The sequence below is a fragment of the Apostichopus japonicus genome, chromosome 8 (assembly GCF_037975245.1).
Source record: "Apostichopus japonicus isolate 1M-3 chromosome 8, ASM3797524v1, whole genome shotgun sequence".
NCBI lineage: Eukaryota > Metazoa > Echinodermata > Holothuroidea > Aspidochirotida > Stichopodidae > Apostichopus > Apostichopus japonicus.
In genome coordinates, this window is record NC_092568.1 from 29,625,518 (window position 1) to 29,639,075 (window position 13,558).

At 36.1% G+C, this 13,558-nt stretch overlaps 1 protein-coding gene across 4 annotated transcripts in view; it reads right to left on the reverse strand.

Moving 5' to 3' along the window:
• LOC139971491 (nuclear pore complex protein Nup133-like) overlaps window positions 1–13,558 on the reverse strand; it is a 41,155-nt gene that overhangs the window by 21,277 nt on the left and 6,320 nt on the right. For all 4 annotated transcript variants that reach the window (XM_071978020.1, XM_071978018.1, XM_071978019.1 and 1 more), the window contains exons 5-24: window positions 12,702–12,773; window positions 11,983–12,075; window positions 11,564–11,674; window positions 10,981–11,037; window positions 10,110–10,168; window positions 9,638–9,705; window positions 9,211–9,296; window positions 8,768–8,870; window positions 7,574–7,645; window positions 6,785–6,866; window positions 6,023–6,089; window positions 5,096–5,230; window positions 4,528–4,687; window positions 3,939–4,048; window positions 3,093–3,199; window positions 2,618–2,720; window positions 1,939–2,058; window positions 1,494–1,593; window positions 885–928; window positions 160–376 (exon numbers count right to left, since the gene is read on the reverse strand). In XM_071978020.1, coding sequence (XP_071834121.1) covers window positions 160–376; window positions 885–928; window positions 1,494–1,593; window positions 1,939–2,058; window positions 2,618–2,720; window positions 3,093–3,199; window positions 3,939–4,048; window positions 4,528–4,687; window positions 5,096–5,230; window positions 6,023–6,089; window positions 6,785–6,866; window positions 7,574–7,645; window positions 8,768–8,870; window positions 9,211–9,296; window positions 9,638–9,705; window positions 10,110–10,168; window positions 10,981–11,037; window positions 11,564–11,674; window positions 11,983–12,075; window positions 12,702–12,773 — 1,966 coding nt within the window. The remainder of the gene's footprint in view (window positions 1–159; window positions 377–884; window positions 929–1,493; window positions 1,594–1,938; window positions 2,059–2,617; window positions 2,721–3,092; window positions 3,200–3,938; window positions 4,049–4,527; window positions 4,688–5,095; window positions 5,231–6,022; window positions 6,090–6,784; window positions 6,867–7,573; window positions 7,646–8,767; window positions 8,871–9,210; window positions 9,297–9,637; window positions 9,706–10,109; window positions 10,169–10,980; window positions 11,038–11,563; window positions 11,675–11,982; window positions 12,076–12,701; window positions 12,774–13,558) is intronic.

Consider the following 13,558-nt stretch of genomic DNA (forward strand, 5'->3'; position numbering starts at 1 on the left):
TTATCGAATGGTGGTATCAACGTGCATCAACTTACCAAATGGCATTATCAATGCTCACCAACTGACCAAATGATGTTATCAACGCTCATCAACTAACCGAATGGTGTTATCAACGCTCATCAACTAACTGAATGGTGTTATCGACCCTCATCAACTTACCGAATGGTGTAACCAATGCTGATCTCTCTTGCATGTACTTCTGTTCAAGATCTCCGTATTCCAGCGCCTCCTCGCCGATGCAGTCACGGATAGATTCCAGCTGAGCGCAATATCCATCAAGCTGTAACTCTGTCAGAGAGAACAACTGTTGGCAAAGGTTGGAACTGGTCACCCCATCTTCAGCATTCTTCACACCGTGTTGGATGGTTAGATTATGCTGGGGGAAATGGAAGGAATAATACACTAAATATATATAGTAAATATGATATGCAAATCTTACATGAAATACCAAAATAACCATGGCAATGCTTGTAACACATGAAAAGTACTTCCATGTAATTTAAAGGTAAGACAGCAATGCTACGGTCTGTAACTTTGCAACCTTTTGGTTTAAATGCAATTTCAAGAGGGACTCAGCCTCCCAGCTACAGACCAGAATTAGTTCAATAGTTAATTTAACCTCCATGCATTCCAAGTCATCCACACATGAATATAAACTATAACAGTAGGTCCACAACTCTATCCATTGAAAGCTTCAATTGGTGGTGATCACTATAGTAATTTCTGTACTGAGGCAGGGGAGGGGGGTGTGCCAGTCAAAAGAAACAGTATATTATGTAAATGAATATATGAAATATAATATTCAGAGAATTATTTAAAGATTCTAGTACAATGGACGTAGAAGTATAGTCTTGCACTGTAAATGCTGTGATAAAAGAACTCACCTGCTGAGAAATGAGATTCCTTAATCCTTTCGGTCCAGAGCTTGCTGTATACGTCGAGAAAGAAAGATAACCGGTAACGTAACATATCAAAAATCCAAGTTATTGAAAATGCTAATATTCTTATTAAAGTTTGTAACGTGTATAAGACATGATAACTTGGAACCACATTGATCATATATAGTCATTATGATTATTTTAATATTTTATATCATCAGTCAAAAATGACTTAGTCATCTACCAGCCAAAAATGATATCCCAATCAGATAAATCTTCCAAATTTGTTATACTAGTCAAAATGAGACAATGATCCTGGATTGAAACCAAAGCAAGGCATTTCCTTCTTTTTTTACTGTGAAACATTTGCAGTCCCATACATGTATTTAAAAGATTATAAACATTTATTAACTCCCTTGTAGAATGATTTATAAACTACCATTGTGCTTGTCAACCTAAAGTGACTGCTTCACATTTATAATTCAAAGCATTTAAACAGCTTACCCAATTTGGTTTATACCTGCATTTTCAACCAGAATTTATTAAATGTTATCTAGAACATGTATGTTTTTTTAATTACAATTTTCTATTGACGAAGCAGCATATTGACTATACCTGTCCATAGTTGCGCAGGTAGCTTCAGATCAGAACTATCCGAGGACTGGTAAACCAGAGCCTTGGATTCATGGACTTGCCAAGCTTCTTGAAGAACAGCCTACAAAACACAAAGACCACACATAAATAGAACAGTCTAGAAGTAAGGAGGTATGGACATGGGGAGGGGGAGGTTTATCTTATGATCTAGACATAACACCAAATTATATTCAACATAATAATCTGTTGGATTTCTTTGGCACCACTTTCCCATTTACATAAAACATTTCCATTATACCTCACAACAACTTTGTGTTTTCTTATAGCAAATATTGGTATGACTATTTCAGTTCTGTTAATCATTTTACTTGTATTATCTTCATCAAACATTCCCATGAATGAAGGAGATATCCAAACATGATGGATACTCGATGGAGGCAAAACAAAGAGATGTACTCATCAATACCTGATAGATGTTGTTGACGTTAGAGATGAGAGTCACAGAGTCTCTTGGTGAAAAGTCTGTGGATAGCAGGTCGTCCTGCTCCTCCTGAAGTCCCTGGAATATCATCTGGATTGAGGAGACCTGGTCCACAAAATTGAAGGTACATGAAATAAATCCACAGAGGAGGTGATGCCATGAATGAGTAACAGTTACAGGTCATTAGTATAGACGCCCAAATTTTAATATTCAAAAATTAGTAAAATTTTCAAAGTACTTTCCTGTAGGTTTTAGCCCAGGGGTTCCTCAATAGCCTTCCAACCGCCTCCCTACCTCCCCCCACCCCCTGCCCTCTACCCACCACCAATTCTGGCCAGCAGAGTAAAAAATTCAATCCAGTGGGTAAAAAAAATTTCCCACAACCATGCACTAATAGGGGTTCAAAACACACAGTGATTTGTCAGTGATATTTTTGTCTCTGAAGTAAGCATGAGGACGTCTGATTTTACAATTTATTTTAATTAATTAATTTTTTTTTAAATTAATGCAGAATTGTAAGCTTTCTCCTCTCTCCAGCGCTAGTTTCCATTGTAAAGAACAGCAGCTTTGTCTATGCTTGATCCATTAAATGGTTTCTAACAATGGCAATATCATGTCTTTTTTCCTTTCTGATGTTTTCCACCGATTTAACAACAACACTCACCTCGGTATAGAACACATCTCTCAACGTCAGACCCGAGGGCAACTTATCAAGTTTTTCTCTGTCCGTAACTCTGGAGATGGCAGCGTCAATAAGATTTGGATACCTGAGACGAGAAAGAGAAAACTAGAAATAAAACAATGCCGAAAAAAAAAAAAAGTGTAACTTAATTGTCATTAACTCTCTTCCTGAGGTCTATGATGTCATCGCTAAATATAGACACTCTCCTCTCGGCGACATATGTGAAGGTAAGTCTACCTCAACTCATACTGGCTTTGGCAGCCAAAACTCATAACGTCAAAATAGAGGAGAGAAGAAACACACACTATTCATGATACCACTGTAAAGGAAAGGAATATGGATAATGACTTTGAATAATAGACCCCATCTTTGGATATACTTTATCACCTAGGAAACCAAACCTCACATAGATGGGATCTGGGAATGAGTTTGACTGAATGTAACATTAATTACATACTCTGAATGTTGATGACATAATGCTCTGGCTGCAGCTAACTTCTCCACATGTTCACCTAACATACTGTGACTGGACTGGGCAGCCTCTTCCCCAGATACGGAATGAAGCTGAAAATACAAGTATCAGATTAAATGGTAATGGCTCAGGAGGAGGAGGAGGAGGGGGGGAGGAGGAGGAGGAGGAGGAGGAGGAGGAGGAGGAGGAGGAGGAGGAGGAGGAGGAGGAGGAGGAGGAGGAAGAGGAAGAGGAGGAAGAGGAGGAAGAGTAAACTTGACTAAGAATAAGTTCACATCTGTGTTCTAACTTTTCTAAGAAATCAATTTGAATATCAATTTGAGTCTGTAAAGGTTCAAGAGCATGTTCATGCAACACTTTTAGTGTGTTACTATGTTTGGTAAACTTGACAGAAACAAGAAGAAAAAAATATTTTGGTTACAATGTGGAAAGGTACCATAGTGACTTCACTTTCTGTGCTAGTCCAACTGAGTTACCCAACATTAGTTGGTGGTTTACTCCTGTTAACCATTTCTGGTCCTAAAGTTTGTCACCAAGAACCCACAAGCTGGTTGAAAGGGTTTGCAAAGTGGTTTGCAAAGGGTTTGCAAACATAACAACAGATACCAAAGCTGGGTACCAAAGCTAGTATACAAAGTAGAATTACAATACACAATGACAGACAAAGAGCTTCATCGCCAAGATACTGAATTTTCTAGAAAAGTAATAAAGGATATTTATGAAAAAATCAGATCATTAAACAAGTAACAGAAATGACAAAACTATTGAGGCAAAATTATCATTTCGGGGCAAAAATCTGGATGATATATTTTTCATAGTAGCAATACTCACTCTTTCCCATAGACCAGAACTCTTGAGAAAGGACACAAGTCGTTCGTGGGCTTTCATCTTGTCTTCCAATTGATGAATAAGAATCAGAGAGCCAGTAGCAGTGATGGAATCTTTACATTGGGGGTAGAGGTAGGGGGGGGAAGAGGGGGAAACAAAGAGATTGTTAGTTGTGAAAGTCATGAATTTATCACTTGTAGTAAATTACTTGTAGTAATTAAATTTAATAAAATAATCAATTAAATTAACTAATAAATTAACAAGTAAATTACTTGTAGTAAATTACTTGAAGTAAATTACTTGTAGTAAATCAAAGTGCATGTTGTAACATAAATACCAGCACTGCTCAAAACACTGCTCAAAACAGTTTGAAACTTCTTAAAACCCTTTCAAACAATCAGAAACTTCACAAAGTGTTCAAATAACATCCCAAGATTGAATACTACCAGCTAGGAAAACATTCCTTCTCTGAGACGAGACCTTTAATTTTAAACACAGAACATATACATTTCTTCGCTCTCTTCAGATTCGTTAAAATTTGTCGGAATAGTTTTTTCGACGTTTCGTTTACTTGAGAGAAGTTTAGACTTACCTTGAGGTACTGACTCAGCCCAGCGGGGATCAGCGGGTGGGAAGTCGTTGATGAGCTCTAGGCTAAGCCGCTTCACAGCTTGATCCAGGGGTGAGTCTGTGTATCCATCCTCACCACCATCTAGAGGGAACAACTCCTCAAGCATGTTCTCTGCCTGGGTCTGAAAGACAGAATTGGAAACATTCTGGAATAAGTACAAGAGCAAAAATCATCAAATCTTTCACTTAGTTTTGAGAATTATTTGTCTCAAGAATTACTCTGCTAGATACATTCATACATGAATGCAATCAAATACACTCTTAGAGAGGTGGAACAGATTTCACAACCGGTCCAGGCAACTTACCGTGTTTGCTTACTCTACCCTGTTGAACTTCTTGCTACCAATATTTCAAATAACAGCTGAGGTAAATGCTTAAGATTTAAATCATTTTCAGATTTAACAACTTGCTGGCAAACTAATGCAGTTACTTTTATCCAACAGAGACTTAAAATAAATTCAAAAATTGCCAACTACATTAGCATACAATATGTACACTAATTGTTAGTGAGAGTTCAAGAGGAATCTCACCAGATTAGACCTGCAGGCACACAAGAACGCTGCCTTTAGTCCGGTCAGATGATCGTTCCCCGGGTCTTTACTGATACCATCAGTCTTTCTCGGTGTAGCAACAGTCAACGATGTCTGGAGGAAGGACTGTGACATCTGCAGTGACAAAGAGTGAGAATTGTTCAATACTGACAACTAGAAGATGCCAAGACTAACTTTAAAATGTTTCATTTGCAAGTAGTTATATGAGATAATTGTTTTTATTTGAAGTGGATGGTTGCTTTGCTTACTTACCTTATCCAACCCTTCTGAACATCCCACCATACCCACTTGTGAACATGAATAAATTCATATTTTAAGAAATGTATTTTAATTTTAAGTTTGATATTATTTTAGTGAAGTTTACAAATCTTTAGTACAACCAAATGTATCCTTTCGTACAAACTCTATGAGGTAATGTTTTGTTAGCTTCGATACTATCTAATCACTATCAACTAGCCTAGTGACAAATAGTGTGTGTCTACCACTTCCCAGATTTTTATATGCAAATTAGATGACACCTAGGTACAACTGCTATGAAAGTTATTGCTAAAGTAGCTTAAGAACCAACGTTTATTTGGACCAGAGGTACAAGAACTCTGAGATTTTTCTCAAATATTCTGTAACACTAATATTACATATATAGTTATTATTTGTGGATCATACATCACTGTGGGAGGGGATGCTATGTTACCAATACGAACAGCTTTTCCCACCTGTTGGTAATAAAATATAGTAATATGACCATAGCAAAAGACTGATTACACATGACAAAGATGTAGAACAAACACATGAAGAGACCTCCCCGAGAGAGGGTGAAGGATCACTTAATGCAAGAATCTGAATCTTATTAAATTTACTAGATCATAGAGGGGTAAACATCTGGCCTAAACTACAACTAATCTTTACCTCAAATCTTGATACTTCCAGAAGTGATTGGTCTGGTCTGGACTGGCTTACGATACTCTCGTCCATACTGCAAAGAGGAGGGAGGAAAAATGAATTATCACACACAGATGTATAGATACACAATTCTAAGGGTTATTTGGTAAACTTGAGAATGTAGAAGCAACTTTTCCACAAGTTTGTAGCACTTTTAGGGTTATTTGATGGCAAATTTTTGATACAATGAAACTGAAAATACTCATAACACAAGGAGATCATTATTTAACTTGGCTGATCCAGTTTCATTCCAAATAATAAAGAAAATGGCACCAATTCTGGTAAATCCATGATTTTGCTTTTGCAAAAAAATTGCCCGAAGTCAACCATTAAAACACAGACAGCTATTTTAAGATGAGTATTGGTCCCTTTGGCATTAAATCACAATACATGCACATCAATACATTTTAGATGAAAGCTCATGCAGGCTCTAGCAAACAGCAAATTTGCCATTAATTTGGATCAATTGAAAAATGTCTTATTTGCACAATATACCATAAGTCTGGTACAGTTGTTGTAAGATGACGACTAAATTGCGGACGGCTGCTTTAAAATGCATTTGGTCGTCATGGTATCCATCACAAAATAATAATAGATGTAAAACTAAACCCAACCAAAGTCAAAGTAGAAAGAGAGAAGAGTTGTCTCAAAAGCAGTCTCTAAAAAAACCAGAAACAAAAACTCTTTTTCAGTGCTTTTTGGATCGGATATAAGACTAGCCTGACGTACCTTGGCATTTCTGGTAAATTCATCTTGACAGCAACAAGTCCTTCAGAACTATTGAAGAATAAACATTCATTGTCCACAGCTCCTGTAGAAAGATGAAAAGGTTAAATATATGAAGAAAGAAAAAAAAGAAGAGGGATAAAATGATGCAACTCTGGCCGATTCTCTGCTTTCATGATCCATTGTCGTTCATAGGTTCAACAATTGATCTCATAAGCTTGGTACCTAGCTCTCTCTCTCTTCAGGAGAGCAAGCATCCTTAGTTTACCTATCACTATGTATGCATTACTGAGGGGAGGGAGAGGGGGGAGCAACTGGCAAGCCTCTCCTCGTTCCTCTACCCTGTGATATTTTACACTCATGCCTGCAAGATTTTGTTATGTATCTATTTTGCTGATACAAAATACATCTTCCTGTTTTGAAATTATAAACTGAACAAAACCATAGCTTCATCTTAAACTATTTGACATTTATGATAAACAACAAATGATTACTTGCATAAATAGGTTTATAGTAAAACCTATACCTGTAGCTTATTTGCTGTTTGCATTGCTAATATGTCACACAGATAAGTCATAACTTATGTGTTGCCTGTAATCAAAATTTTCAATAGAATGTAAATAAATTGACAAGAATCTTTTCAATCATTTGTTGTCCAGTTTTATTTGCAAAATTACCATAAAAACTGTGAATACAGATTTTGAGGTAAATACATTAATCTATGTAGTTAGTTTTAGCTAATTTTAGTACAAATAAGTACCAAAAAGTTCAGCTTCTTGTTTAACCACTCACCTGCCCCCCAATTGGATGTCCTGGAATTGGTGATGTTGATGTCTTGGAAAACTGGACCAATGTCAGGTGACACTTTTGAAGAGAAAAAATTATAAAAATATATGAGATATAGTAAACCATCTTGTAGGGAGAATTTTAGAGTAACTGATGTAAAAGCGCATGATGAATTGATCATGATGCTCAGGACATTATAATAATGGTCGTAACTGTTGGCAGGTAAGCTAAATTTGCGTATAATCAACCCGTGACAGGTATTTATTCGAACTATATCCTTGGAAACTACAACAGGTAAGTTCTTCAGGTTGCTGTGATGGTTTAACCGAGATCAGGTGCATCAGCATGGATAAAATCTATATAGTATAGTAACTCAGGGTGCATACAATAAACCACAAAACATACTGCAAGTCAGACAAAAAGTGACCAGTTCCTAAAGTAACAGCCCCTGATACAACTCATTTTATGCTAAGATAAACATAGATTTATAGTGACAGGATTTGTACCTTATGTAATCAGGGAAAATTAGTGGACGAGTATCAATAATTACTTGGATGTTCATTTGTCCTGAGTGGAAGGATTAACCTCCTAAAACATTACTTCTACAGGTATCATTATATTCTTAAAATGGAGGAACAAGAAATAAAAACACTTCGTCAAAATATGATTCTTTACTACTAAAATATTAGGTCGGTTTTGTGTTTTTCTTTGTGTGTTTTACCGGCAGGTTTGTTGCCCTTTGTTGTGTTGTTTCTTTTATCTTTCTTTCTTCTTTCTTTCTTTTTTGGTATTATATATTACTTGTTTGTAGCCTTTTCAATATGGTATTGGATGTATGCATGTTTATTTCCCTGTATTCAAGTCTCACCTCTTTGGAGGATAAATAAACTGAAACCTAAACTGAAACTTCATCTAAACAGCAAAATCCAACTTGCTATGAACTATCTTCTATCTCTTAAAAGGTCAATTTAAAAATGTACCTAGCTTAGGGATATCCTGAATACAACCTCCCCCCCCCTCCTGGGGAAAAAAGGATCAAAGAAGAAATCCAAGACTTCAGATTTTAAAAGCTGCATTGGTAGATGTGTTCTTATTTAATACTTCATGTGGTAATATTCCAAGGGGTTAATGTTCTTTGTTTTCCCCTGTATGTTGTATATATCCTGATTAAGCAATGATTATGTTAAATGTAACTCTTACATGAACATCCAAGGAGTAAGTTCTTTCCGTACACAAAGCTTGTGGAGGTGCCAGGAGTGGGGAGGAGTAGATGACAATCTAAGAGGGAGACTTCGTCGGAAACCTATAAAGACAAAGACAGAAATAACAGGGTCACAATAAATACGTAAGACAGTAAGAACAAAATCATTTTGTGACCAGTCTGAATGATTTGATGAAGTTAATAATGTAAACTTATAAACAAAGCAAAATTCAGCGATGGATTCCTCAAGTTTCAAAGACATGGCAGTTGTTGTACAATCTAATGTAACAAACAAAGTCGATCTATTCAATCTTATTTCGGAGGATTTTCTTGTCAGAAAAGTCCGAAAGGTAAAAACTATATTTGAAATTTTTGTTGGCCCTCATTTTTCCGTTAGATCCTCTTCCATAAAATTGTTTGTATACAGATGTGAAACACTTACTTTGTACGGCAATGATTGGTCGGTCACATGAATACTGTCAACAGGATCTTGTCCTTCTACCATGGATGATTCTGATTTCATTTCGACTGAAAATGAGAAGAAAAAAACGATATGTGGTATAGTTGGTTTTATGGGTTGTTCTGCTGTCTGATAATCAAACAATACTATTATTCAAAGAAGCAATTATTCAATCAATCAAGTTTGATATCTCTTCAATGTAACTAAAGACATGAAACCACAAGTTAGATACATGAACAGATTTGTAAATTTTCACATTGTTATCATTTACATACTAAATGCACTTTCATGCAACACTGAGTACTTCATTGCATGAGAACTTTTTTCCCCCTTCTAAATGCTTATCACTAAAATCTGCGTTGGTTTCGTGTACAATAGCGACAGCAACCAGATTTACTAAAGTGCTTACCGATGGCATAGTGTAGTTTAGGAGTAGATAGATTGATGTTTGTCACGGCAGCAAGAAGGAGAACAGAACTGAAAGGTAAGCAAGAGAAGGAGGACAAACATTATGACACATAAGTAAATCTTTTGTTGTTTATTCTTTATTCTTTTTTCATTCTTTGGTCCATTAAGTGTTTCTCACAACACACAAAACATGCGAATTAAGACTTGTCCAAACCTATGTTCACAAGGCTTGCTTTTGTAGACTTTTACAATGATTTTAATGAAACTGTGAAGATATTAAATGTGATAAAAATGTGATTTGATACTAAAATTCTGTAATAATGCAATTGTTCGATGGACCTCTTAACTTGTATTTCAAATACTGAAGAAAAAGTAAGAACATGTCCTTTTGCTTTCTGCATGTGATTCATACTGTTACACTGGGTGAGAAACTTTCAATCAATATTCAATCGACATTATGGCTTCTTGCCCACCTCGAGGTTGGTTGTACATCTAGTAGCCATGTCTTCAATCCATCTGCGGTAGTCAAACCCTGCCAAAAATAAAAAGGGTTGGAATACATAATTACCCATGTAAGAAACCCTCCAACAAGGTTTGTATATCAACACTGCAGTGTAATTCAATTGGAGTGGTGCAAACATGACATATATCCTTTGAAATACAATTTGCAATGCTAATAACTTCACTTGATCCTTAAAATAACAGGTAAGATACCCTCTATATTTTCTTTGATAACTGCTGCTCATTTTGTTTTTATCTCTGTATTATTTGGAATATTTCGGCAGTACCTGTTTTGCCTGTATGGATAAGAGATTGCTTCAGTCCTCCTTGACACCATTATAATAATATTAATGTTTCATACCTGGTTGTTGCTCATGCAAAGAGACAAACAGACACTGGAAATGCAACATCTTTTACTGAAGAAGACACAGTTTTCCTCCCTTCAAACACAAAACTACATTACTACGTTACTACAATACTTACATACTTCACTCTTTTGAAACAAGCAAACCACAGGTTTTTGCAATTAGGGTCAAGCAAAAATAAAAAGCAAACAAAAGGGGGGAAAAGGGAGTTAAAAGGCCTTAAAGAACAAAAGTCTATACCTAAGCTAGGTTGTGTAATTTGTGTTGTAAGTCCTATAAGATACTCAAGCCTAGGGCCTTAATGAAAGGTCTGCATTGTCAATGAGTGCAGTATTATGGGCCAATGCTTTTTCGTGGGTCAGATTGAAATTTTTCACTGGCTGGATTAGATCTGCAGGCTGCCTATTGAAAACCTTCAGTGTGAGTAGTATTACATGCTACTGGAAAAGCCTTTACTAAAGAGCTGTTGTTCACTAACCATTTCTCTCTGGAAATGATGAACCAACACTGTCCCAAGTTGCTTCTCATATATAACCTGTTGATAAAGTTAGAAAATGGCAATCCTTAGAATGTAGAATTACTGCTTGACAAAGGTAAACTCTGCATTTTACATTCAATTTGTCATAAGTTGGTTATTCAACCACTAGAGGATAGATAATGATAATTCAAACCATAATCCGATACTACTGTTAACCCAAAACACCACACAAGGAGCAAATAATTTAGATCTCAGAAACTTTCAAAACTGAAACATTAACTCATTTTACTACAAGTTTGTCGGACACAAAACATCCTGTATCGATTCAAATGTTGGTATTTTGTTTCTTAAGAGCAACCGAATGGTTGTAACCAGAAAGCTCTCTATCTTAGATGGATGGGCATCCAATTACATGAGAATACTGTATTATATAACTTCATCAGAATGACACATAGTTACAACCAACGGTGACTATTCCATACACAAACTATCAAGCCTACACTTTACAAAATTACATTTTTATTTTGCCACTGTGATCTCTTAAAGCAGAAAAATGATTTTTATAACAGTGCATGAGACTCACAGTTTCAAGACCAGGTTCTGATATTAACCATTTCTGTAGAACATCATCGTGTAAGACGTAGACTTCACGTCCTTCTGAAGTATCTGATCCGGCACAAACTCTCCTTATTTGCTGTAAAATACAGGTTGGTAAACTGATACATTCAATACTGGCCATTTTTTTATTTGCTTTTTAATGTTTTCTAAGAAGTGCTATTTATTTAAAGATTTTGAAACAGAGAAAAATAGTGAATCATATTTGACAATGGAGAAGACTATAGCAACATGTTCTTTCCAATAAATGTCACTTTTTTCGGGCTCTTTTTTTGAATACAGACATCAATATATTTATAACTTTCTTTGCTCTTGTGGTTTCTCTCATAAGAAGTGACAATTGTTAACGCCACACTTTCTGGAGAGAATTTGAAAAAGATTATTTACCGCAGTGTGACTTTTGGAGTAACCAAAAATGAGGGACGACATTCTTGACAGCATTCCCTGGGATGGTTTTAGATTGTGGACTTCTACCTGGGTCTGCAAATTTTTTTAGTGAAAAAAAAGAGAGAATATACTGTGTAAACAGCTAGCTCTTCCATTAAAATAGGTATGAAAGTGATAAATGTTAAAGTGAGGGTTAAAGATGCGCTAGCTCCCATCAAGCATAATCAAGTTTATTTTCTAATGCTAAATGTTGCACACAACGGCATGCATGTCAAGTCCTTCATGCTTAACCCTTTTTAATTTGTGATGAATGACATAACATCATTCTTTTCTCTGTCATATGTTGAAGTTGTGAATTTTTGTAGACTCATAAGACCCATGATACATTCTAAGATGAAAGTCTACTAGTTTCATATTTCTTTCATATGGACTATATATTGAACATCAATAATTAACCTTCAGGCTTTGAAATGCAGGATTTCATTTACTGACTAAATACAACTATATATCAGTGTTTGCCAGTAGAATAAAAAGGGCACTGTCCTATTTTTTTTTTTGGCCGTTGCAAACTTAATGTTGCTTTTTGTATGAATTCAAGGAAGGGGAATTTGATTAAGCCAGTTTACCTTCTTTGATGCATTTGCATTTTTCAGTTAAATTTCTGAGGGTTGGGGGGGGGGGGGTTTACAACCCTTTTTGGTATATGAGAGGTAGTTTACCTGCATATGTTGACTGGATACGGACAGAAGAATCATCTGGTTGCTAGTGGTTGCTAGGACACACGTGTTACCCTTCAGTAAGAACAAACAATATTGATAAGATATACAACACATGTTAGAAATACATTTGGAAAAGTTAGTTAAATGCCGACATGGAAGTTCAATGGGAGCAAACCGTACCCAATGTGTTATTGTGGATCAAAATCTGTCAAAGGATGTTACGCTTGCAACTGGAGTCCCACAAGGCTCAGTTCTGGGGCCGTTACTTTACACCTTGTATGTAGCTCCATTGCATGATTTAATCATTTCAGCTAATATGCAAACTGTTATTTATGCTGATGACATTCAGTTATTCACATCTTTCCATCCTGATCATTGTTCCGATGCTATTCAGAATCCAAAATTGTATTGCAGATGTAAAATCATGGGCTATATCAAACAATCTTTTTATCAATGACTCAAAGACTGAAATCCTCCATGCTACCTCGCAATTTAAATCCACAACAATCAAATCTATTTCAGTCAAAATTGATCAGACTACCATCACTCCGTCCACGCACGTCAAAAGTCTAGGAGTTGTACTGGATCCCCATCTAAGCATGAAACAACAGGTCAATGCTGTTTGCAAATCATCATACAATGCCGTACGGAAGATCAGCCGGATACGGAAGTTTTTAACCAAAGATATCACTACAAAACTTGTATGTTCCTTGAAAATGCCCAGGCTTGACTACTGTAACTCCCTTTTATTTGGCCTTCCTGACTCTACACTGAAAAAACTTCAAACTGTTCAGAATTCTGCTGCCCGGTTAATATCATGTTCATCGCGTCATGATCACATGTCTCCAGTGCTTCAA